The 27,123-nt window shown below is 44.6% G+C and overlaps 1 protein-coding gene across 1 annotated transcript in view; it reads left to right on the top strand.

Moving 5' to 3' along the window:
- The first annotated feature begins 18,897 nt into the window (after window positions 1–18,897).
- Window positions 18,898–27,123, top strand: part of USP24 (ubiquitin specific peptidase 24) — a 138,097-nt gene continuing 129,871 nt past the window's right edge. The window contains 1 exon segment of the mRNA XM_030323637.1: window positions 18,898–19,237. Coding sequence (XP_030179497.1) covers window positions 18,917–19,237 — 321 coding nt within the window. The 5' untranslated portion in view covers window positions 18,898–18,916.

Below are 27,123 nucleotides of genomic sequence, written 5' to 3'. Positions count from 1 at the left end.
TGCATACCTGGAATAAACAACCTTTTTGGTTGTAGTATATAATTTTGTTGCACATTGAGGCACCTGGGTGGCTCAGTTGAGCATCAGACTCTTGATTTTCTCTCAGGTCATGATCCCAGGGTCATGAGATTGAGCCCCACATTGAGCTCCATGCTGGGTGTGGAGTCTGCTTAAGATTCTCTCTCTCCCTCTCCCTCTGCCCCTCCTCCCAACTCATGCTCTGTCTCTAAAATAAAAATAAAACTTAATTAAAAAAATCTTTTGCATATTGCCAGATTTACTATGCTAACATCTTGTTGGGTATTTTTACACCTAAGTTCCTGAGAGATATTGGTTGATTTCTACTTTTAAAAGATTGCTCTGGTTTCTTGGTGGAGAATGGATAGAAGGGCATGACTGGCAGTTAGTAAACTAGTTAAATGTTGTTATTTTCTCTCAACCTTGAGCTTCTCCCTCAACCTTAATCTGTATTTGCTTCTGAAATTATGTTTGCCTTCCCTGGGTCCAAGGAACACTACAATCTGATTGAATATAACCCTGGTGACCCTAACCCACCAGCTCCAATGAGTTTGCTCCAACTTCAGCAAGAAGGAAGAAACTTTCCATTCCGGCCATACAAGTCCTTGTGTTCAACATGCCATGTACCTTGTTTATGCCCTACCCTGCCCTCAAGATGTCATTCAAATCTTGGAACCACCTCAAGCTTTCCTAACCATTCCAGTCAGCTGGGAATTGTTCCTTCCTGTCAGCTCGTACATATCTTATTGTCCACGCTACTCATTGCACTTAATTAATTCACTTATGCAGTCAGTAAACATTCATTGAGCACTTTCTATCTTCCAGGCACTTTGTAGATACTGGGACACAGCTGTGACCAAAAGGGATGCAATGGAATTTATAGTCTAGCATTAAATAAAGGTTCACACAAGCATATATGTGTACACATTATGCTTGTGTGTATATGTATATGTTGTGCATATACACTGTAAAGAGAGAGAGAGAGCTACAAATCAAGATACGTGCTGTGAAGACAAAGTATGGGATGTTTGGAATAGTCTACTTTCATATATTTTTTTCTGCACATATTCCTGTGTAGTCTAAGTTCCTTGAGAATAAAGACCATATTCAGTAGTGCTTAGTCAAACTTAGAATCTAACCAATAATAGGTAAGCAGTGGATGTTTATTAATGATGATAGTGACCATGAAGAAAAACAGGATTGTTTGAGGAAGACCCTTAAGTACTAGGAGCTGAAGAAAAGACACTTTGCATTCCTGAAAAAAGTAAGCGATCTATTGAAGCCTGGGTGGCTCAGTCAGTTAAGCATCTGACTTCGGCTCAGGTCATGATCTCACGGTTTGTCAGTTCCAGCCCTGCATCGGGTTCTGTGCTGACAGCTCAGAGCCTGGAGCCTGTTTCACATTCTGTGTCTCCCTCTCTCTCTGCCCCTCCCCTGCTTGTGCTCTGTCTCTCTGTCTCTCTCTCTCTTAAAAATAAATAAACATTAAAAAAAATTTTTTTAAAGCAATCTATAGAATGCATTCTTTGTTGGTTTAAAGCACCAGGAAAAAAATAAATTAAAAAAAATAAATCACCAGGGCACTATCTCTGAGTGTTTTATCTCTGGCAGGGCTCTGAAAATTGTTTTGAAATGCCTACCTATTTACCTCAAATGTACATGCATCCAATCTCCAAATTATCGTTTTCTAGGACTGTGCATAATGGTGTACCGATAAATGTCCAACAGTGGACTCTTTCAAAGCAAAAACAAAACAGAGTTGTAACATTTGCTGGGATCTGTGGTGCAAATACTCCTACCATGGCCAATTCAGAGCTACCAACATGCTGTCACTAAACACAGAGATGGGAAGAAATGCATAGTAGTACCTTTGTTAAACACCATACAGACACAGCACATGCGACGTCAAAAAGCATAGTTAGTAGTAACATATTAGGAAGTGGTGGGGGCTTTTTTTTCTTTGAGTATTGCCTTTTTCAATAAAATTTATTGAATTAGAAGTTCATATAATTCGGGGCGCCTGGGTGGCTCAGTCGGTTGAGCATCCGACTTCGGCTCAGGTCATGATCTCACGGTCCCATCCGTGAGTTCAAGCCCCGCGTCAGGCTCTGTGCTGACCGCTCAGAGCCTGGAGCCTGTTTCGGATTCTGTGTCTCCCTCTCTCTCTGCCCCTCCCCTGTTCATGCTCTGTCTCTCTCTGTCTCAAAAATAAATAAATGTTAAAAAAAAGAAAAAGAAGTTCATATAATTCAACTTTAACGACTGTATGGATCAGCTGGCTCAAAACGTTCCTAAAAATTTAGAAATTGGCTCTCATGACACCTAGGAGCCAACTCCCGCACCCCACGGTGCAGCTTAATAGACCCATATATGTCCCAGATGGGATCCCACTATGCTGAGTCTTTAGACACAGGGGAGAAGGCAAAGTTGAATTTTGCTACTGAGGCTGTTTCCCTCAACCCTCTTCTCCAGTTCTGCAGAACAGCTAACAGGCACGCTGAAAGCTTCGGTGTGGCAACACTTCAAGATGGATGGTGGAAGAACCACTGACAGACCACCTGTCCCCTGTCTACCTCAACTAGGAAGTCTGGAAAAGTTAAGCATTCATTTTCCCAACTTCCAGTGAGGTTGAGTGGCCAGTGAGACATGACACTGCTGGGGGGTGGATAGTGGTCTGGAAAAGCTTTTTGCTTTTCTAGTATAATGACTACATGAGTGTTTTACCCTTCCTACCTATCTCAGATATGAATATGATGTCTGGAGCTGCAGCAGCCACTTTGGAACCATGAGGCAATATGCCTGAGGAAAAGGCCAAGAGAATTGAAGAGCCACTGGCTGTGGGTTCACTGGGCTCCCAGACTAAAACCAAACCTGCATATTCCATCAGACCTGGTGTTGTATAAGGGAGAAAGCACTTATTCCTTTAAGTGCTTATGTTAAGTTTTCTGCTACTTATAGCCAAAACTATCACCAGCCCGTATAGGAATTAAAGGCAACTGATATAACAGGGAGAGTCTTGGGTGGTTTTCATCTCCCTTAAGTTTCACAACACTAGGAGAGATGACATTTATAAAAATGTATAATTTATCATGGCTAGTCACACTTTAAAGGAAGGGTGGGGTTTTTTGTTTTCATTTGAGAGAGAGAGAATATGTGTGCGTGGGTGCATGTCAGCAAGGTAGGGGGCGAGAGGGGGAGAGAGAGTCTTAAGCAGGCTTCATGCTGGGCATGGGGCTCAATCCCATGACTGTGAGATGGTGACCTGAGCCGAAATCAAGAGCTGGATGCTTAACTGACTGAGCCACTGAGGTGCCCCAAGGAAGTGTGTTTCAAAGGATGATTTGAGAGAGCTGCAGCTATGTGGACCTTAAAAACTTAATTTCAGTGTAAGTTTGCAAAGGTTTGAACACTTAGCCCTCTTCAGTAAATTAAAAGCACATCAGGGGCATCTGGGTGGCTCAGTCAATTAAGCGTCCGACTTCGGCTCAGGTCATGATCTCATGGTCTGTGAGTTCGAGCCCCGCATCGGGCTCTGTGCTGACAGCTCAGAGCCTGGACCCTGCTTCAGATTCTGTGTCTCCCTCGCTCTCTGACCTTCCCACACTCGCACTCTCTCTCTCTCTCAAAAAGAAATAAACATTAAAAAAATTTTTTTAAAAAAGCACATCACAGACATTTCCTTTGGACAAATTAGACACAAACTACCTATTGATAGACGTAGCATAGCATCCACGCCTACATTCTACCGAGCGAGTAAGGACATTTGTTTTGATTAACAAACGCCAGGAAAGATTTTTCCTTTTATCAAAGTTGGCCTGGGTTTCAAGGAGATAAAGAACAGGTTTAACTCCCTTGGGGCTGGGTGGTGGCAGCTACTGAGGAGGAAGAACTGCTTGCTATGGGGTGGCTGGTCCTCTCCTAGGCACACCAGAGGCCTCTGTTTCCCAGGGGTCTGGGATTCTCCCAATGAGAACCAAGAAGGAAACATGGGAGAGCACGGGGCTTCCGGGGCTCAATCAGCCAGTCACCCAGTGGTTACAAGTCCCTGGGCCTTCCAAATGTATGGAAGGTGGAGGCCTCCCTGACATGAGTCAGGAGGACTGGGAAATTGCACAAAGTTCCAAGGGAGAAAAGCGAGGGTGGGGTGACAGCCGCCACACCAGGAGATACTTAAACATCGTTGGATGCATTCATTCCCACTGGAGGAGTGGAATTCCTGCCAGGCAGCCGTTCTCCAGTCATTCAGAGGAGGGACGTGTACTGAGTGTCCACTGTCCATGACGTCCTGGGAATGTAGCAAAGGAGCAGACTGAGGTCCTGCTCCCATAGAGTCTTCAGTTTACTGGAGAAAACAGTTAAAAACGAGGTATAATGAAACGGGGTGAGTGTTACAATTCCTGAGGGCTATTATTTACAATTCATTCGCTTCCCTCTGTGTGGTGCCACAGAACGAAGAGAGCGTTGGACAAGAGCATCAGTGAGCCTTGCTTGGTTAAGCCATACATAGACAGTCTTCGGTCGTCTGTCCTTGAGTAAATCTCTTTACCCTTTCCATGTTTCTTTTTACTTTAAAATGAGGTCAAGCTAGGTGGTTCTGACTCTATTATTTATATTAAAAATAGAGGTAGGGGGGCACCTGCGTGGCTCAATCGTCCAACTCTGGTTAAACGTCCAACGTGGTTAAACGTCCAACTCTTCATTTCGGCTTAGGTCACGATCTCACAGTTCGTGGGTTTGAGCCCCACATCGGGCTCTGTGCTGACAGCTCGGAGCCTGCTTGGGATTCTGTCTCCCTCTCTCCCTGCCCCTCCCCTGCTTGCTCTATATCTCTCTCAAAATAAATACAAATAAAAACTTTAAAAATAGCAGTGGTAACTCTTAAGAATATCTCCCACCTGCTTGCGATTGCCCCATTTGCTCAAGTACCATTTCATTGTTTATCGGCGTGTCCTAAAGTTTGTTCCAAGGAATACATTATTTCCTGAGCGTTTCCTGTTTCTACCCGGATCTAACTTGGGTTTCCTGGGCCTGCCTTCCTAGTACTGAAAGCCAGATCTGAGGTCGATCAGCTCACTGCTGGCAATACCATCATTCTACAGCAAGGGCAGGTCTTTTGAACTGGTTCTTCTACGTAAGTATATTTTCAAAGCAGTATTAAGTCAAAGTGTTAAGTTCCTTGGAGAACCAAGGATCAGCTTGTAGAAGTCCATAAATCTTTCAAAGGCATGTTAAAAATGGATACAAAAATCTGTGTGTGTGTGTGTGTGTGTGTGTGTGTGTGTGTGTGTTGGGGAAAAAGAGTTCAAGGGGTTCATCAGATCTTCAAAAGTGCCCATAATGCCAAAAGACTTAGGAACTTTAAGCTTTAAGATTATTATGATATAATCTTGATATGGTCTCTCCATCTTCTGAATGTCTCTGTTTCTTACACCTTTTACCATTGTTACTATAGGGGTGTGCATCTTTCCTACCAGACTATTCCTTCCTTAAAAGTGGAGATTGTATCTTTTTTTTTTTTAATTTTTTTTTTTAACGTTTATTTATTTTGGGGACAGAGAGAGACAGAGCATGAACGGGCGAGGGGCAGAGAGAGAGGGAGACACAGAATCGGAAACAGGCTCCAGACTCTGAGCCATCAGCCCAGAGCCTGACGCGGGGCTCAAACTCACGGACCGCGAGATTGTGACCCGGCTGAAGTCGGACGCTTAACCGACTGCGCCACCCAGGCGCCCCTGAAGTGGAGATTGTATCTTATTGAAACAAGTTACACACACACACACACACACACACACACACACACACACAGATTTTGGAGTCAGACAGCAAAACCAACCATAATACCCCTTTCCCAGCTATGGAGATGGACAGCAGAGGGGCACATGACCCCCACTGGCCAACTGAGCTCCTTTCTAAGATTTTGCTAAGTGGCACTGGCTGGGCGGGCAGGGGGCCGTGGGATCCTTTCCTCTCTGGCTGCACACAGACCTAAGCTGTGCATAGGCCTGTGTCCTTTCTCGCGAGGACATCAGTCTGTAAAAGGAACGAACAGACCTGGCAAACAGACAGAAGCAGAGGTACGAGAAAGAGAACTTGCTGGTTTCAAGGCTCCAAGCTTCTCAGTGGCATGAAGCAAAAGACGCCCGTCTTCCCCGAAGCAAATTTGCATTCAAATCTGTCCCATGCAACCAGAGTCTGGAGCTCACCCGTGAGTAGAGCTAATAACGTCTACACCTCGGGTGTGGTGAAATTAAAGTAGCATGTAGCGAAGAAACTGCCAGTGAGCTTTCACCCGGCTTGTGACTGTCCCATCTCAACAGGTACCTTTTATTTGTTCTTCAGTGCATGCCAAGGGACTCTAACTACACAGGCTGTTACTAGGTTTTCTCTGAGTTGAAAAAAAATGACTAAATAATTTGATAAAGGCTTGGTTAAACAAAACTCTTTCCCAAGGGACTTTCCAGAGTCTCCAGTCTTCTATGTTGCCTCTTGAATTCCCAGCTTGGGCAAAGTCACATGACCACAGGGCCCTACGTCAAGAAGCATCTGTGAACACGTTTTGGGAACCGCGGCCTCTGTGGCCAATTCAGGAGTTGTGCTGTCACAAACACTGCTTCGGGGACAACCTGACGGTCATCCGGTCCTTTTTCTACTGAAGCAGAAGTCCAGCAGCTTTTCATCCCCCGTTCTGATGATTACCAGCCGTGAGCCTTGAAAAGTCACTTGCTTTCCCTGAGTCTCCGTTTCGGTCACCAGTAAGGTGATGATAATAGACTGAACGACATCCAAGAACCCATCCAATTACCCAGGCCTCTGCTCGTGGGATTATAAAAGGTTTTGAGAGGATTGAATGCAGGGGGCAGTGGACACTCCGGGCCTAGGAAGGTCAAGAATGGCCCAGGCGGTTGAGTGGGGAGAAGTGAGCTGAAACAGGGAAATGCAATGAGGGCCCACAGCCGTCACTAGAACCAGCTCCATTTTGGGGGGGGGAATCTTATGCCAACGTTCTGGCATAGCCATCTCTGGATTTTCTCACCTCTCTTAAATTGAAATTTCTAATAGTACTGGAGTCTATGGGTTTGTATATTGTTTTATGGGGCCTCATAAAACAAAAGGTTAAAATGACACAATTTTCCCTTGTGGGTCCTCAAAGGCCAAGAAAACCCTTCAGCAAGAGGCAGAGAGCAAAGATCGTCACGATTCAGACTCCGAGTCCTGAAAAGCATTGGGTTCTTTCCGCTCTTATTCAGTTGAAATGTGATCAAGACAGCTGTGAACCAAACCCTCTTCTCTTCTGTGACCATCAACTAACCAACAGGAACCCGTAGTGTTCCTAGGGATGCTGGTAAGTGTCAATGAGATGACAAAGAGAAAACCTTTCGAAAACTGCAAAGCACTCCATGAATATATTATTTTTATTACTATTCCTAACGTTTAAAGTATTAATTCTGGCTTTCCCACAGACATGACTTCAGGCGAGTAATTCGTCACCTCCACCCTTTTTATAAAACAAACGCAGTGAGGGACGGGAGAGATTAACTCGAAAATGATGGGAGACGCCTTTGAAAATTGAGGGTCACTGCAATACTCACTAATTAATAGTAACCATGCAATTGTGAAGTTATAAATAGCTCCGCATCCTAGCAGAACCCAGAGTGCTCTGCTACTTTTTCACTTGTAGCCATTTTCATTCAGCCCATTAGCTCCACTGGCCTATAATTAGCACAACACCCTGGAAAATTAATCCAGCCTGGTGAGTCAACATTGGGGAAATGAAACAGACCTCTAAATCGTGTTGGAATCCAGCTGAAGTCTGAGAGCCGGGTCCTCCTGGTTTCAGAGGGAACTAAAAGCCTCAAATCTTGATTTTCTAGCTAAAGATAGAGGAGTCCTTCACTGTATTCTCGACAACCGAATTTCAACGTTGCTTTTAAGGTAAATATATCCCTTACTGCAATTTTCAGTCAGTCGGAGAATTGCAGCCTGTTACATTATAGTCATACAATGTATGACTTATAAAATGCAACTTTGGAGAAATGAAACCTGCTGATACAATGAAGACAAAGTGTCCAAATCTCTACCTTCTGGCAGAGACTCTGAGGTCAGCCTGAGCAGGAGGGTTCTGAGGGCCAGACTAGCCGAGGAAATCTTTTCCTGGAAACTGAGATTGCTGAAATCTGAGCCCAGGGAAAGAGGTACCCAATAGGCAGGGAGGGTAATCACATGTTACTGTAGACAGGAGGCAACAAGCAGATTAAAAGCAATATGGAAGGCTCGAATATGGTGCCGTGAAGGTCGTCAAGAAGACGTGACTGCCAGTTGACCCAAGCTGAACTTGGGCCATCAGAGGCCTCTCACCCACCTTCCCTGTCCTTAGAATGGGCATTTCGTTTGCCTTCACCATGCTAGAAGCTACCCCATCAGAGCCTTGAGATAACAACGTGGTACGGAGACCATCTGAACAGTATACATTACTGAACCCTGTTAATGCCTCTACATAGACTTTTAAGATTTAGCAGGCAGGTGCAGAGATTCATTTGTCTTATGGCCACCCAAGACCAGCCTCATTTAAGTAAGTTTGCCTGCCTATTAAAACTGCCACCTACTGGGGCGCCTGGGTGGCGCAGTCGGATAAGCGTCCGACTTCAGCCAGGTCACGATCTCGCGGTCCGTGAGTTCGAGCCCCGCGTCAGGCTCTGGGCTGATGGCTCAGAGCCTGGAGCCTGTTTCCGATTCTGTGTCTCCCTCTCTCTCTGCCCCTCCCCCGTTCATGCTCTGTCTCTTTCTGTCAAAAATAAATAAACATTGAAAAAAAAATTAAAAAAAAAAAAAAACTGCCACCTACTAACATGGAGTGATGGAGTGGTCTGCCTCTTGCGTCGGTCTCTCCTGGCCCTCCGTGTACAGGGCTCAGTTTGTGAAACGAGATACGGAACCAGCTACCCAGGAGCAAGGAGATGAAAATGAAGAGCAGTGGGTAAAGATGGGCGTGTGTGCTTCTCCTAAAATGCTTTTTGCTTTCTTCAGCGGGCACATAGTGCCACGTGTAGGTGAGTGTGCGGAGTTAAAGGCCAGGCACTAGGTCATCAGAGAAATAAATGGGTCCTTTCATCTTTCTCTTTTTGTAAAGTCGTTTCACTTTCCAAATTAAATATCCCCAGTATCCTTCTCTTGTAAATGTTTATCCGCTTAAACTGTTTTGTTTCCAATGTACACGTGTGATATGATTGGGGAAGTCTGCACGCAAACTTTCCTAGTGAAATGTCAGCTCATGTAAGGCCAAAGTCATCATCTTCCCTTTTGGTTCAAACTCTGACTTCAGATTACCTAGCCTTCAAGTCTAGAAGTTTTTCCTTTTCCTGGATCGTCAAATCCAATCGCTTCTGCATATGCTTCTTTTCATTCTCCCCCCCACCCCCACACCTGCTTATTTAATCTCTTGTGTCCGACACATTAATACCATTTTAATCTCCAGAAAGCACCTTCAACCACATCATTCCCTGACTCAAAACATTGAATGGCTGCCCACTGCCTAACAAATTAAAGAAAACTCCTCGGTTTGGCAGTCAACACCTTGGCCTTACCTCGCGTGCCTCCTCTCCACTTGACAATCTAATAGCATATATTTATGCTGTGGATGGTTGGATTTGTAACTCACCTGCTACAAGGGAAAGGCCTTCCAAAGTGGAGGGAAGGGAAGGAATCTGCACGCCCAGGGGATAGTTCTGCCCATTAGTCACGGGGCGCCAGGGAAAATTCACTCCGGCTGCTGGTAAAAAAAACAAAATCTAATGTTGGACTACCATCAGGCCTGTCACATCATCTTCTTAAGTGAAGGAAAATACCACATTAACTTTTAAATGACTCCCCATTTGGCAACATACAGTCTTTAGTAAAGGGTGGGAGGAGCCTTGGACTTAAAAATTATGTTTTCCTCTTCCTTCTTCTAGCGTTCTCCATTTTTCATACTGATTTTTTTTTTACATTAAATAATCAGAATCGCATCCCTCTAAAAGTAATTGCTTTCCTTAATCCCCATCACCTATTTAACCCATCCCCTCACCTAAGGAGTGTACTTGTCATGATGAACACCGCGTAATGTACAGAAGTGTTGAATCACCACATTGCACACCTGGAACTAATAGAACACTATTTGTTAACTAATCAGGATTAAAATAAAAATTTTAAATAAAATAATAATAATAGTATCAAAAGGTTTGCGAGTCTTAGAATATATCTTGAGATAATTCTGGGGGGGGGGGGGAAGCTATCTGAGTTTTACCTGAAGGCATTTGATTGCAAAAACAGTATTTCATCCTTTTTAAATCTGCTTTTATAAAATACAAAATTGGGTCTGCATTATTTTTGTATCATTTTAGTTAATAGGTTACTCCATTTTCATGGTTAAAAAAATAAAAATAAAAACAATCGCTCTCTTTCCCCCAGCAATATTATTACTGTGTTTTTAAACAAAATACAGTATTAGCAGATTGAATCCGGTAACATATATGAAGTATTGTGCACCATGACCAAGTGGGATTTATCCCAGAATGCAAGATTGGTTTTACATATGAAAAATCAATGAATGCAATACACACTATCAGTAGAATAAGAAACATAAACCACATTGGTCATTCTTAATAGGAATAGGAGAAAACTATCTCAAAATAATAAAAGCCATATATGAAAACCCCAAAGCAAACATCATTGTTAACGGAAGGATTAGATGCTTTCCTCCTAAGATCAGGAACGAAACAACCATGACTGCTATCTGCATCTCTGTTCAACACTGTACTGGAGGTCCTGGCCAGGGCAATTAGACAAGAAAATAAACAAAAGGCATCCAGATTGGAAAGAAAGAAGCAAAACTATCTTTATTCACAGATAACATGACCTAAGAAATCCACTAAAAAAAAACTATTAGAATTAATAAACAAGTTGGGCAAGGTTGTAGGTTACAAGATTAATTTATAGGGGCGCCTAGGTGGCGCAGTCGGTTAAGTGTCCGACTTCAGCCAGGTCACGATCTCGCGGTCTGTGAGTTCGAGCCCCGCGTCGGGCTCTAGGCTGATGGCTCAGAGCCTGGACCCTGCTTCAGATTCTGTGTCTCCCTCTCTCTCTGCCCCTCCCCCGTTCATGTTCTGTCTCTCTCTGTCCCAAAAATAAATAAACGTTAAAAAAAAAACAACTTAAAAAAAAAGATTAATTAATAAAATGCAACTGTATTTCTATACATTTGCAATCAAACAATCCAAATTACGAAAACAACTCCATGTGCCGTAGCATCCAAAAGAGTAAAGTATTTAGGAATAAATTTAGCAAAAGAAGTACAAGACGTACTCTGAAGAGTACAAAACACCTACTAAAAGAAATTAAAGAAGTAACATGTTCATGGATTGGAGGACTTAATATTGCCAAGATGGTAACAGTCCCCAAATCTGCTTACCGACTCAGTGGAATCCCTATGAGAATCCCAGCTGACTTCCTTGTAGAAGTTGGAAAACTGATTCTGAAATTCACATATAATTGCCAGGAACTCAGAATGGCCAAAACAATCATGAAAAAGAGCAAAGTTAGGGGCGCCTGGGTGGCTCAGTTGGTTGGACTCTTGAATTTGGCTCAGGTCAGGATCCCAGGGTCTGCCCCTCCCCTCTCCTCTAAAAAATAAAAACTAAAAAATTGACCACGAAGAAACTTTAATCAAGACAATGTGCTATAGGCATAAAGATTGACATATAGATCAATAGGATAGAATTGAGATTCCAAAAATAACCTATGTGTCCATGTTTAATTGATGTTTGACAAGTGTGCAAGACCATTCAATGGGGAAAGAATAATCTTTTCGACAAATAATATTGGGACAATTAGATAGCCAAATACAAATGAATAGAATTAGACCTTTACTTCACACCATATACAAAAATGAACTCAAAATGATCAAAGATCTACTATAAAACTCTTAGGAGAGAACACAGGCAAAAACATTTTATGATAGGAAATTTGGCAGCGATTTCGTGGATATGCCACCAAAAGTCCAAGCAACAAAAGTACAAGCAATAAAGAAAATAAGTAGATTGTACTTCATCAAATCTAAGAGCTTATGTGCTTCAAAGGACACTAGCAAAAAAGTGAAAAGATAAACCACAGAATATTAGAAAATAGTTACAAATAATATACCTAGTAAAGAACTTGGATCTAGAATACAAAAGTCTTACAACATAATAATAAAAAGATGAATAACCCAATTCAAAAAAAGGGCAAAGGACTTGAATAGAAGATATACAAATGACCAAGAAGCGGGATGCCTGGGTGGCTCAGTTGGTTGAGCATCTGACTTCAGCTCAGGTCATGATCTCGCAGTTCATGGGTTCAAGCACCATGTCGGGCTCTGTGCTGACAGTTCGGAGCCTGGAGCCTGCTTTGAATTCTGTGTCTCCCTCTTTCTCTCTGTTCCTCCCTGCTCGCACCCTGTCTCTCTCTCTCTCTCTCTCAAAAATAAAGATTAAAAAAATTAAAAAACAAAAACCAAATGACCAAGAAGCAATGAAAACATGTCCACACAAGAACATTCATATAAACAGTGATAGCAGCATCATTCATAATACCCAAATAGTAAAAACAACTCAAATGCCCATTATGAATGGATAAACAAAATATGGTATATCTATAATGAAATATTATTCAGCCAGAATATGGAATGAAATACTGACACATGCTATAGAACATGGGTAAAGGTTGAAAACAGTGTACTAAGTAAAAGAAGCCAGACAAAAAAGATCACATATTGTAAGATTCCACATACATGAAGTTTCTAGAACAGGCAAACCCATACAGACAGAAAGTAGATTAGTGGTTGCTTAGCACTGGGGGGAATGAGAATACAGAAGAGATATAACTAAAGGGTATGAGATTTCCTTCTTAGGTAATGAAAACTGTTCTAAAATTGACTTGTACACTTTAAATGGGTGAACTGTATGGCATGTGAATTACCTCTCGAGAAAGCTGTTACATATTAAAAAAAGAAAGAAAAGAAAAAAAAAAAAAATCAATGCCCAAGTAGAGTATTCATGGTGTAGCCATTAATGCCAATTTTTCTGGTGGCTGTTTTCATTGGTTTTTAAACATATACAATGGGGATGAATTTGCTTCCATCAAAATGTGGGACATTAGGGGCGCCTGGGTGGCTCAGTCAGTTTAGCATCCGACTTCGGCTCAGGTCATGATCTCGCGGACCGTGAGTTCGGGCCCTGCATCGGGCTCTGTGCTGACAGCTCAGAGCCTGGAGCCTGTTTCAGATTCTGTGTCTCCCTCTCTCTGACCCTCCCCCGTTCATGCTCTGTCTCTTTCTGTCTCAAAAATAAATACATATTAAAAAAATTTTTTTTTTAAAAATGTGGGACATTAAATGTCATTTTAGGGGCACCTGGGTGGCTCAGTTGGTTAAGCATCTGACTTTGGCTCAGGTTATGGATCTCACGTCTGTGAGTTTGAGCCCTGCATCAGGCTCTGTGCTGACAGCTCAGAGCTTGGAGCCTGCTTCGGATTCTGTGTCTCCCTCTTCTCTCTGTCCCTCCCTGCTCATGCTCTCTCTGTCTTTCTCTCTCTCTCTCTGTCAAAAATAAGTAAATATTAAAAAAAAATTGGGGCACCTGGGTGGCTCAGTGTGTTAAGCATCTGACTTTAGCTCAGGTCATGATCTCACAGTTCTTGGGTTCGTGCCCTGTGTTGGGCTCTGTGCTGACAGCTCAGAGCCTGGAGCCTGCTTCGGATTCTGTATCTCCCTCTCTTTCTCTGCCCCTCTCTCTCTCAAAATAAATACTTAATTTTTTTTTTCAACATTTATTTATCTTTGGGACAGAGAGAGACAGAGCATGAACGGGGGAAGGGCAGAGAGAGAGGGAGACACAGAATCGGAAACAGGCTCCAGGCTCTGAGCCATCAGCCCAGAGCCTGACGCGGGGCTCGAACTCACGGACCGCGAGATCGTGACCTGGCTGAAGTCGGACGCTTAACCGACTGCGCCACCCAGGCGCCCCTCAAAATAAATATTTAAAAAAATATTTAGTGTCATTTTATTTTTTCAGAAACAAATTAAAGCTCACTCAATGCCCCTTTGCTAATGTATTGAGACGTTGAATAATAGTCATAATTAGGCTTCCCTCTCCTACTGCAGGGGGGGTTTATGCAAATTGTACAGGCTTGTGCATCTACAGCATCATCAGAAGGAGTTCTCTGGCCTGTGGTCTATACTCATTAACACGGAAGGGATCACAATCTAAGCCTGCATAGGCTAAGGTCTTTTGAAGGAAGGTGATTCTGTTGATACCCTGCCCTGCTAGAGACTGGGGGATTTTGTGTTTGTTTTTTTTTTTTAATTTTTTTTAACGTTTTATTTATTTTTGGTACAGAGAGAGACAGAGCATGAACGGGGGAGGGGCAGAGAGAGAGGGAGACACAGAATCGGAAGCAGGCACCAGGCTCTGAGCCATCAGCCTAGAGCCTGACGCGGGGCTCGAACTCACGGATCATGAGATCATGACCTGAGCCGAAGTCGGACGCTTAACCGACCAAGCCACCCAGGCGCCCCTAAAAAATTTTTTTTTAATGTTTATTTTTGAGAGGGAGGGAGAGAGAGCAAGGGAGGGGCAGACAGAGAGGGAGACACAGAATCTGAAGCAGGCTCCAGGCTCTGAGCCATCAGCCTACAGCCCGACGCGGGGCTCGAACTCACGGACCGCGAGATCGTGACCTGAGCTGAAGTCGGACGTTTAACCGACTGAGCCACCCAGGCGCCCCAAGACTGGGGGATTTTGTAGAGGCTGCAAATCTTGGACTCAGGCCGTCATTTCTCTTTGAGCTCTTTCTACTTCCTGGGGTACTGCAAGCTAGCAAGGCAAGGTTCTTCCTCCTCATCAAATATCCAAAATACTAACTTCCTCCTAGTCTTGGAAAATCTCCCTCTGTCAAGGTCTGCTCCTTTTATCCACTGCCTTGAAGGAATTTTCTCCATCTTCTTCTCTTCTATGGGATTTCTGCTTCCAATTATGACAGATTTGCTTATTTAAGATCATCCCTCTTACTGACACCAACTAGACAAGCTGGGCAGAATAGAATATCTGCTTGAAGGCACTGAAAGCTTCCAAGGGAGAACTTGAAGGGCCAAATCGCAAAGAGAAAGGAAGTAGAGAGAGGTAAGCCCGTCATCTGGCACTGCTTTTCCCTTTAATGGGCTTGCCGATTAATCAGCAACCAAGTTAATCAATCAACTCAATTCTCTACCTTTACCCTTTCTCCCTTTTAGATCATCCTTCACACAGCACTCTTCCTAAAATTTAAATAACAGCACCTCTCTCCTTCACATAAATATTTCAGTGGCTTCCCATTCCCTTAGAATGAAGTGCAAACTCCTTATCAAGTTTAAGTAGTCCTCTCAGATCTGGTGTTTGGCCACATCCCCAGATTCCCTTCCCACTATTACCTCTCTAGAGCTCCAGCCATATTCCGCTGGCTTTTAATTCTTCTCAGTTGCTTTCCCCTTACTCACTCCAGGGCCTTTGCACATACTGTTGCAGTCTTTGGATCACTCTCTTTTCATCTCATATTCATTTTCCTGGCTTTCCTACTTCCTGGCAGATTATAGTTTAAATACCCTCCCCAAAATTTTCCAGATTTCCTACGCTCGGTAATTTTACCCCCATAGATGGCAAGAAATTTGCCCCTTACATCTTGAAATTCCCTATCAAAGCACCTATCACTCTTTATGATTACTGCTTTATTGTCTGTCTCCCTTTAAAGACAGCAAGTTCTAAAAGGGCAGGAACTGTGTCCTGTTCTCTAGTTTTTTTTTCTCTAGTCTTGCTCCCTAGACACCGAGAGTTGTCTCTCTAGTCCTCAGCCTGGTTCAACATAAACCCTCACTAAATATTTTTAAAATTACCTGTTAATATTAGAAAGCCCTCATATTTTGTCTTCCACACAGTTCATCATATCTCTCTTCAAGACCTGGCTACTTTTTTTTTTTTTTCTAGAAGATTCTAGAGAAGGATAAATGTGAACTGAATGTTACTTAAAACTTCTTAGTCCTTGTAACATTTTCAAGATTTTACTGCAATAAAAATTAAAATGTGAGTGAAAGCATGACTACTCACCCCACAGGCCCCTCCCCTATTATCCCAATTCGATAGGGTTTAAGGCCTCACTTGGTTTCTTACATGCAAAAAAGTGTGATTACAACTATTTGCATCCTCAAATGACATTCTGGCTTTTCAGGATCCGGTTCAAAAATGGCCTTCCTTGTTTTTTGTAGCCTTTTGTGGCTCCTTTCCAGTTTTTATCACAGACTTTGTTTTTCTCTGCTTCCTTCTCTGCTTCCTCTTCTCAGCTCGGCACAGCTCCCTCTGTCATGTTCTATAAACCTGCCACTGTTGATGAGTCTTTTTATGTGCCATCTGAATTGGCCGGCTCAGTCTCATTACCTCTTGGGTTCTGTCTCAAATCTCAGTGGCAAACAATTTTTCCCTTTACCTGTTACTTATTCCCCCCCTCGTAATCCGTTTCTTAATTTGGTCACCGAATTAACTTGGCAGACCCCGGGCGAAAATGAATGCCATCCCTTTTCCATCATCAAATTTTGTCAGCTTTGTTTAGCCCTGCATCACCAGTGCCAAGAACAGTACCTGGTGCCTGATAAATAGCACATATTTGTTGAATAAATGAAGTATCTTGGCATATGCTTCATGATCGGTTACTTGGTTTGGTTTACGTTACTTTTGGTCCTCATATACCACACATAAATATTTAAGCACCATTGAGGTACTTGAAAGTTAATGCCACTTAGTAAAATTTTATTTCAATATATACCCTGGAACCTGATTCAGTTCCAGGCATTCTTCCCTGATAGGTTCTTTTGTTGTTGTTGTTGTTGTTGTTGTTGTTGTTACTGTTTAAGAAATGTAAGAAGAAGGATTTGTTTTATTTCCATTCACAATTTGACTTTACTTCCTTTGGGGATAAGGCCTAGCCTTTGTCCCATAATACAACCTTTAATCAGTACAACAAATGCAGTCAGTTCATTTAAATGTAAACAGCGATGAACTCACCCTGGAAATCAAATTGTTGGTGTTTAAAAATATAGGTAGCAAGTAATAGGCAAGAAGGGTTCTGTGGTCCAGGGGAAGAGGTGCTAACAGAGTGCAGAGAATTTTCTGGGTACCGACCCTAATTTAAGATTTGGGACAGGTGGAGATTTCAGTAAGTGCTGGTTTGTCACAGGGAGGGGTTTGATGGGATGAGAAAGGTTAGTGGACTTCAGGGTTCTGGAAGAAACGAGGGTGAGGGCATTAGGAGATAAGCTGAGTTAACAAATACGTAGTGAGGTAAAGAAAAGACATCAGGATCTTGGGAGACGGCGGGGAAAGAACCTAGAAGCATGAATTAAAGGAAACTGAAGGGGGAAAAGAGCAAGGGCCAAGGCTTGGATAGTGGAGTCAAGGAAAGTAAAGACGCAGCCCCTGGGGGCTAATGTTAAAGGTGGAAAGAGAAAGCAAGGCAAATAGGCCTCAAAGGGAAGAGGAATGAGTGCTTAAAGGGAGAAACGAACAGCTGTGGGGTCCTCCCGTAAAGGGCAGAAACAGAGGGGGCAGGGTTCTCCTTCAAAAGGCAGAAACAGAATCCTGAGCCAAGAGATACAGTAGTGTGAGTAGGTGGGTCAGCATCAGGAGGGGAGCACAGGTCCAAGGAGTTCGAATGAGTCTGTGGCTGGCCACGTGAGGCAGTCTGAGGTTTTCCGAGGTTTTCGTTAGCGCTGGGATTCTGAGTTCGTAAAAATACGTTTCAGACGCCCAGGGGATTTCGGTGTTAAGAGTTTGGTGGAATACGGTGGGGTTTGGTGAGGGGCAGGTGGCCAGTGACGATAGGAACCTTCAGCGAGGGCTGGGAATCCATTTCAGCAAGGTTGGGGTAGTTTCAGGGAGAGCCGGAGGGATCTGGGTCGGGTTGCGTGGGGGTGATTTTCGGCCCCGGTGGACCGATGTGCCCGGTGTGGGCATGAATTGAGGTGGGCGTTGGGGTGTATTTCAGGCAGCGCGGCGGGCCAATTTCCGTGGTTCGGGGCGCATTTCTTTTGGGACTGCGGCGCGCGTTTCAGGCCGGGCTGGCGGCGAAGTGCAGCCGCGGCCGAATGAATCCCACCCGGGATGGGGTGCGTCTCGGGCGCGCGGGGGCGAGCGAGGCCGGGAGAGGAGTCCAGCGGGGGCTCTGAGCAGCTTCGGGGTGCGAGGGGACCGCCGTCGGGGCTGGGCCGCACGGACGGCTCGGGGGACTTCGGGGACGTTCCGCGCAGCGAAGGGCACCTCGCCTCCACCCGTCCCGCTCCCGCGGGAACCTGTTGCCGGAGAAATAGGCGGGCGGTGGCGACGGCCGAGGACCCTCCCTCGACTGCGCCCGGGTGTCTGCGCGGCCCTTTCACCCCAGAGACGCTCCGCGGCGCGGCCCCTCCCTTTGCTGTCTAAATTAAAAAAAAAAAAAAAAAGCCCCCCCCCCCCAACACCCGCGCCCGTCCTCGGCGAACCTGGGGCGGCCCGGGCCGCTTCCGGGAGCGGAGGCGCGGCCCCGCGGGCCGGAGGAGGCGGAGGCGGAGGCGCAGGCGGAGGAGGAGGCCAACATGGCGGCGCGCAGGGCTGGGCCGGGCCGCCGCCGCGCCTGAGCGCCCCACCGCCCTCGCTCGGCTCCCGGCGTCCACGCCCGCGCCCAGCCTGGCCGGGCGGCAGCGGAGCGCGCAGGCCGGCAGCGCAGGGGCCCGCTCGGGCGCGGGAGCGGCGCGGAAGCAGCGCCGCGCGGCCCGCCAGGCCGGGGAGCCGCAGCTTCGCCGCTCGCCGGCCGGCGCGGCTCGGAGGCCCGAGCCATGGAATCGGAGGAGGAGCAGCACATGACCACGCTGCTGTGCATGGGCTTCTCGGACCCCGCCACCATCCGCAAGGCCCTGCGCCTGGCCAAGAACGACATCAACGAGGCCGTGGCGCTGCTCACCAACGAGCGGCCGGGCCTCGACTACGGCGGCTACGAGCCCATGGACAGCGGCGGCGGCCCCAGCCCCGGGCCCGGCGGGGGCTCGCGGGGCGACGGCGGCGGCGACGGCGGCGGCGGCCCCTCCCGCGGCGGGAGCACCGGGGGTGGCGGCGGCTTCGACCCCCCGCCCGCCTACCACGAGGTGGTGGACGCCGAGGTGAGGAGGGCGACCGTGACCCCGCGGGAGAGGCCGGCGGCTGGAGTTCCGCGGGCACGGGGGACACACCCCACTGGGCTGGGAGTGCGGAGGGCGTTTGGGGCGGGGGTTGGCTCGGAAGCGGAGAGAATGGAGTCCCGGGCCCGGCGGGGGCGGAGGTCACCGGGCCGGGGTCAAGTGGGGAGAGGGACCCCTCCGGGAGGGGCTGAATGGGCCTTAAGGGACGCGGGGCAGGGCTGCGCGGCAGGGTGGGGAGGGGGTCTCGTGGGCTTCGGGCTCTGCACGCCGCAGGGCCGGCCGGCCGGCCGGGGATGGGAAGGAGGGTCCAAGGCGTGCATCTGCGATGCGGGAGGATCGACGCGCTAGCCTGGAGTGTGTGATGGGGAGGGCGCGTGTGTTAGGGGTCAGAAATGGGATACTCGTAGGCCGGGCTGGGGGCGGCGATTTCGTGGCACCGGCTTTTAGCGAAGGAGTAGGGGAGGCACCAGGTTCAGGGTCTGAGAAAAAGTGGGATGGGCCAGCCAGAGTAGTGGCCTTTGCTAGGGTCAGAGGAGGACTGCTGGGGTTCGAATGGGGTTGGGGTTTTAGCCAAGGGCCGGAAAGAGGGGAGATTGGACAGGGTCTAAAAAATGAAGAGGGGCTGGTAGGGACCAGGGAGGAGAGGAATTGATATAAGGCAGGCGGGGGAGGGGGCTACGTGCAGTAAGGTCTGGGTTGGGGGGACTGACGTTAATAAGGCCAGGTGGGGATTGGACTGAGGAGGTTAGAAGCAAGAGGCCAGGTTGGGATTCAAAGCTGAAGAGGCCTGGAATTGAAGGATGAAGCTGGGACCAGGTCTGGGCAAGGAAAGTACTGGTCACAGGCAAGGTCAGGAATGAGGGAAAAGTAGAGGGGAAAAGGGATTGCAGTCATACTGAGGGTGCTGTGCAGAGGGACAGGGGACACGGTGGGACAGACATGGGAGGAGTGGAGGCATCTGTTAAGGAGAAAGGGTTCCATCTAAGCGAATGGCTCTGATCGCAGATCTCAAGTCTGGGTGGAGAAAATCAGGCCTGTTTGGATGGGGATGTGAGCAAAGACCATGGGGAAGAAAACCGACTTTAACTGCAATTTTAAAAGAGATCAACCAGAAACACCAGTGCTTGTGAAATAATTGCTCTGCAGGAAAATGGCAGCTCACCTGAAGAATTTTGGTCAGATTCATTGAATAGTGCATTTCGGGGGTCAGGTAGAGAGCAGCTTGGCCCAATCCCAGAAGTGCGCGGATCTCACAGATCTCAGATTAGTGGGCTTGTGTTTTTAAAATAGAGACTTGAATTTGCATAATTCTTAATGAAGCTAAGCCTTCTGAAAGCATTTTCCCTAAATTATGTTATATCCTTTTAATTACATGCTTTTGCAGCAGTTGCTCTGGCTGAAGTCACTTGGGGGGAGAAGGTAGCACTTCAGAAAAACCGGTTTCTTCACAAGATTTCTTAGGTGCCCAGACTTCCACACACGTGATTGGTCGCCCTTAATTAGCCTGTAACTCGGTTATGTGATTGACTAGTGTGTGAAAGTGAAGATTGTTATTATTCCTGATTTGGGGAAATAATCCCACATTATTAAGTAAGTGTACTTAAGTCACTTTAAGAAATGAGCTTCTCTTTGCAAGTCCCCATCACTCCCCTACTTGCTCATTCCAGTTTTGACCCAGTTTTGCAATCAAGGAGAAGGCCATTGCTTTTTCTGCAAGTATTTGTATAACTATGATGTTCATTGTATCCTCATTTTGTGAGGAATCTTATTCTTTGTTTCTTTTGTCACACCTTGTAATTGTCTGTAATTGAAAAATCAAATTAAACACGATGCTTGGTGGTACCTCACCATCAGCTGTACCGTCCATAGATTTAAGTGCAAAGAAATGGGACTGGCATCTTTTCACATGAATGACAGGCAGAGGAGTTTGATTTTAAGTAAAATCCAGGGAATCTTTATCTTTTCGAAGAATTGTGTCAAGTTTTCATTTCCTCTTGACCCCGGGGATTTTTGGCCTGGGGAGGCCGCACCATTTGATTTGGAGAGTTCAGGAGGGGCTCCTGGCTGAGGCTGCTTTCCCCAGAAGCATATTGGCGGGCTACGAGCAGACACTTTGCAGGCACACGGGAGCCTGGTGAGAACGTTTAACCCAATTTCTGCTTCTAGTTTTACAAATCTTCTGCCTGTCACCTGTGCAGCTAGCTGGGTGGTCATCCTTGCTGTAGACAGTAGGAAACTGAGGCTTTTGATCCTGGGAAGGATGCTGATTGTTGTTGAGCATCTCCAGCATGTCAGGCACTGTAGTAGACGCTTTACTATACGTTCTTTTAGTCCTCAGTGAGGTCGTTAATAACATCACTGTTTGAGAGAGACTATTAGTCCGTGGCAGTCTCTTGAACCTGGTGCTCTTAGGGCTTCAGAGACAGTGTGCTTTTTTTACTCTGCTCTCCTCATGGTTTTAGGATCGGCTTCATTTTAGCATAAGAAAGAAAAATTAAGAGGGAAAAAAGACGATTTTGAGGCTGGGGAACTAGGCTAGGAATGATGGCAAGCACTGAATCAAGGCATTAGGAGTAGAATAATGGGTGGAATGAAAGGATCACAGATCTTTAAGGTGGAAGACTTCAGAAATTAAGAATTTGTTCAGCTCTTTTGTTTAAACAAACAGCCTGGCGGGGCCCAAAGGGGAAGTGACTTGTCCCCACAGAACCAGTTGATGGAAGAAACGGATCTAGAACTCAGGCCTTCTCACTGCATGGCCCGTGCACTGTCTCACTCCCACTGCCTTCCTTTCAGATGAAGAAGGGTCAGGCTGCAGCAGTGGCTTAATGGGGAGGAAGACAAGGGAAGTTTAACAAACTGGCTGACGTTCATCAGCTCTTATAGAACCTACCTGTTCTGTTTCTTAAAAAATGAGTACCTTATTTTAAATTCTGTAAAGTTATTTTTGGTGCACAGGAAATTTCAGTTTTAGTGTCTTCTTCAGAACGTTTTGGGGATAAACAGATTAAATTATAAACGTTAAAAAAGAAAAAAAGGATTACATTTGTTTTTGTAGTTTGGAAACAGGCAGTAAACATTCAGTACCTTCAGTGTCCCCTGGGGGGGGGGGGGCGCGTGGGAGTAGATAGTGAAGGTGAAGGTTACATTCTAGTGGCTCTCAGTGCAAGCCTCTCATTTTACAAGAAGCGACTTCCCAAGGTCATGTAGTTAGTTAGGGAAATCAGTTTAGTAATTTGGGCTCATGCCGTAATTAGGATTTGGTTTAAAAATTAAATTTTGGAAAATAAAAGCAGTCAACTTCTGGTTCAGGAGAAGCAAGAAGAATGCAGATAAAAAACACCCAGATAGCTAACAGGGGGCAAAAAAAAAAAGAAAAAAAAAACCCCACCCAGATATGTAGCAGAACACATAAAACTGCTCAGAAAGCCACCTTTGCCGTATCCTCCAATTAAGTAAAGGTGTTGCTTCACACATGTTGTATTCGGTCGCTACGAGTATTGTTGGATACATGTAATTCATGGGCTCAGTGTCTGGAAGGGACTTTGAGAAACTACCCAGTTTTGATTCTGAATAGCATTACTTCAAAACCTGTCGAAGGCAGATAAGAGTTTGTTCTATTATTTAGGAAAATGGAGTCTCACATCTGCCCTAAGTAACTTATCCAGATGTTTATCACCCCCACTCAGAATTTTTTCCTGTTTCTTACTCTGATGGCCACTGCTAAGGGCATGCCCTCTGGTTCCCTCCTTCCCAGAGCTGGGAGAATCTCTCTCTTAAGCATTGTGATCCTTGATCTGGTCCATGGGATCAGTAGGAATCAACCAGGTGCTGTTGTGGGCATTTGAGACAACTGAACAATTGCGATACGTACTCTATTAATTATTGTCTTATTTTTTAGAAAATACTGAAAGTGGAATTTTTTTTTTTTTTGTAAGGAGATATCAGCTAACAGCAAGAAATACTTTTCTTCACTGTCTAGTTCTGTGATAATATTCCCAGAAGTGACATTTAATACTGTGATCTGACAAATACTGGGAAATTCTTACTTTGTTCCTTTTTTAATGTGGACCTAACTTCTGGGGGTATTTTGTGAAAAGTATTTGCAAGATTTCTGTCTTTCTTTCTTTCTTTCTTTCTTTCTTTCTTTCTTTCTTTTAATTAAAGCCCCACAGTTGGTCCTGTTCTAGTATATCTAAATCACATTAATTTCTAGTTCTTTAACTTACTTCATTTCTGCCTCTCTTTTTTCCTTTGATAGTATGTGATAGTTCTAAATGAATTAAAATTTTAGTATCATCAGTGCTTATATTATTTATTTTAAAATTCATATTCCTCAAATAAAACAATCCTACTACATTTGAGTGTGGGGTAAATATCAAATATGATTTGGTAAATTAAAAAAAAAAGGAAAAAGAAGAATCCATATACAGATTTTAAACTAAGAAGTAAACTAATTCCAAAAAATTGGTTGAAAGTGATGACATAAAAATAGGGAATCTGCAAGGTTAATTAGCATAGCCTAATTTTTGAAGTAAGTATTTCTTTATAATCTAGTATATGAATCTCCTTTGGGAATTAGGCCTATGCGTTCATCTAACAGTTGGCTTCTCACCTTATAATTACCTGGCCATATGCTGTTAGAACGAGTGTAATTTGGCACAAAGGAAGCACCTTTTGTGTGTTGGTGAGTGCAGTTCTAGCAGAATCATAGTAGGTAGTGAGTTTTATACAGCATAATGGTGCCGTTAGCTTAAAATTGGAAACCAGTCGCGATGTTAGAAAAGTAAATGTTTCAGTTTTAACAATTTGAAGCAAGGATTTCAACTTTAATGCAACTTAAATAGCAGACATCAGCGTACTACATACTTCTGTACTTACTGCCAGGTACCATATAACATTGATTTTGTTTGAATCAGAGTATGAAGAGGAAAAGTTTTCACTTCTGATAAGAACTATAGTTGGAAAGATTTAGTCCAATAATACTATTTATATCTGGAGTTCAGTTGTCCAGGAAATTTTCACATTTGAACCTGGAGAGAAGTAAGTAGACACGTAAATACGTAAAATTGAGCCATTGCAAAACATCCCCCCACATTCAGTGCGTTCACTACATGCGTTTCACTCATTTATTGTTTTAACTTTTTTTAAAAAAACATAGTTCATGCAGATGCTGTTATTCCACGTCCTAGCAAATTGGAAGAGGTTTTGTTGCAGTCCCAACACGAGGCGATGAGCATTTAGAGGGAACCATATTTGATAGTAGTGAGAAGTGACAGGTAGCAGTTCAGTGGTACAGGAGGGGACAGGAAAAGTTGAAAAGTGGGCCCAACCAAAGCAGGCCGGCCTGTGTGTACAGGGCCAAATAAAACAGCTTTGTGTGCTTCGTGACCCCAGAGGATGGCTGGTCTTAGTGATGTTGCACTCAAGAAAAGGTTCCAGTGTGCCGTTTAGGAAGGGTCGCTGGGGCACCTCGGTGGCTCAGTTTTTTGTTTTTTTTCAATATATGAAATTTATTGTCAAATTGGTTTCCATACAACACCCAGTGTCGGTGGCTCAGTTTTTTAAGCGCAGAGCCTGCTTGGGATACTTTCTTTCTCTCTGCCCCTCCCCTGCTTGCGCATGCTGGAGCACATGCGTGCTCTCTTTTTCTTTCTAAATAAATAAATAAACATTAAAAAAAAAAGGGTCAGGAAGGGGCACCTGGGTGACTTAGTTGAGTGTCTGACTCTTGATTTCAGCTCAGGTCATGATCCCAGGGTCATGAGATTGAGCTCTGCGCTGGACACAGGACCTGCTTGGTAGTCTCTCTCTCTCTCTCTGTCTCTCTCTGTCTCTCTCTCTGTCTGTCTCTCTCTCCCCCAGCCCCTGCCCCATGCACTCTTGCTCTCAAAAGAAGTAAATAAACTTAAAAAAAAATGGGTCAGGAATGTGGAGTACAGTTTAGCAAGGTTTTAGTTTTTAACCAAGAGAAGGAAAGGAGAAGAAAGTTGGGCGCATGAGGAAGTAAGCTTCAGGTGCCTTGGAAATTCAGACACATGGGGTATTTCAGTGGAAGGGCTCTGGACTGCTAAGGCCCTGCTAAGAAGGTTGTGCTTCATTTTTAAAAGAATAAATGTTTTCTCTCACCTTCCTCCTAGGGTGTTTTAGTTTCTTTTTTAAGTTAGTAATTCTCATTCTCATTAGTATCATAAGAATTTTTATTGCTTAGTATTGGAACATTTTTTACTCACAGTTGGATTTATGAAAATTACTTGTTAATTAGCATGTTAGCAGTAGGAGGCATTATTTATTGTTTAGTGTTGATCATCTCTATGGTGAGTTTTTGGCAAAGCGTTTTGTAGCCTTTTTGTTTTTATGGTATGTTTGTGAGTTCACTTCTCTATCCAGCAATGGGAAACCTGGCTTCCACCATTGGCTTACAGTGTGTGTGTGTGTGTGTGTGTGTGTGTGTGTGTGTGTGTGTAAGGGATGTGGAATCTACTTGGTGTTAGCTCTTAACTTTAAGCTGGTTAATAGAACATACAGCTGTACATTTGGTTTATTTTTGTTTGTTCTGAAGAGAAGAGCTAACACAATTAAGTCGAAATATTATTCTGGTAATCTTTCCAGAAATTGAAATGCTTCAGCCGTGATGCAGAGTTCTGTGGAATCTTTTCGTAGGACTGCGTTGAAGATTTGATTTTCCTCTTACAGATAAATATTAACAGATAAATAATCTCTTAGGTGCCCACCCAAGTCTTCTCACTTCTAAAGATGAGCTTCCTTGTTCAGACCCCGGTTTGCTTTTCTGTGGTATCACAGCCAGTTATTTGTGTTATAAAATTCAGTTGACACTATTTGATATGCTTTCACTTAAGTTTAAGGTGTTTGTGTTAGAAATATTTTGCTAAAAAAAAAAAAAACTGAGTAAAAGGCATGGTGCTTTTTTTTAAAATGTTTTTTTAATGTTTATTTTTGAGAGAGAGAGAGAGAGAGAGAGAGAGAGACAGAGTGCAAGGAGGGGAGGGCAGAGGGAGAGGGAGACCCAGAATCCGAAGCAGGCTCCAGGCTCTGAGCTGTCAGCACAGAGCCCAGCGTGGGGCTCGAACTCACGAACCACGAGCTCATGACCTGAGCCTAAGTCAGTTGCTTAACCGACCGAGCCACCCAGGTGCCCCAGTGCATTCTTTATCATAAGTTTCCAAATGGTTTCTGAAATTGAAATCTTTTTCAGAAAGACTTATTGGTTAGATATTCTGTTGTCAAGACTTTCCAGTTTCTGCTTTGTGTGCTTTTAAGAATCCAGGTTTTCAAAAACAGGTCAGCATTCCCTCCCCCCCCCTTCTCATTTCTCATCTCTACATTGTCAATTTTGGTGGAAAACTGAAATGCTTTCTGAAACCTGTAGCTGGAAATCTAGAGTGAAGCATTTTGGTAACGATTTAAAATCTATGACAGATCCTAGAAATTTTCAAGGTATTCCACACTGCAAATGGCAACATCATCTAGCAATTGTTTAATTTATTCTGGGACTCTTTCTTTTCTTTTCTTATTGTATAGCCTATTAATTCTCTAAATATCTCTCCTGCCTCTTCTGTCTATCCCCACTGTTACTGCTCTGTGTTCTATTCCTTTCTTACCTTTTCTCTCTGCCACTCACTGGCACCAGAATGATCTCTCTAGAATGCAAATTTTAATCCCAGGATAACCTTGCTCAAAAATATTTGGTGCTTCCTCATCTTCTCTAGGTAAAATCCAAATGCAAACTTCTTTTCTTTCAAGGTCTCCATTCTTACCCATCTGTTCCTATCTCCTGACTTCCAGTTTTGTGTTCTCCCTTGCAGTTCAGGGGCCATCTCTTGGCCCACTCGCTCTCCTCATCTCCA

This window comes from Lynx canadensis, chromosome C1 (assembly GCF_007474595.2).
Source record: "Lynx canadensis isolate LIC74 chromosome C1, mLynCan4.pri.v2, whole genome shotgun sequence".
Classification (NCBI taxonomy): domain Eukaryota; kingdom Metazoa; phylum Chordata; class Mammalia; order Carnivora; family Felidae; genus Lynx; species Lynx canadensis.
Note: the sequence above shows the minus strand (reverse complement) of the source record. Positions and strands in the feature narration are given on the sequence as shown.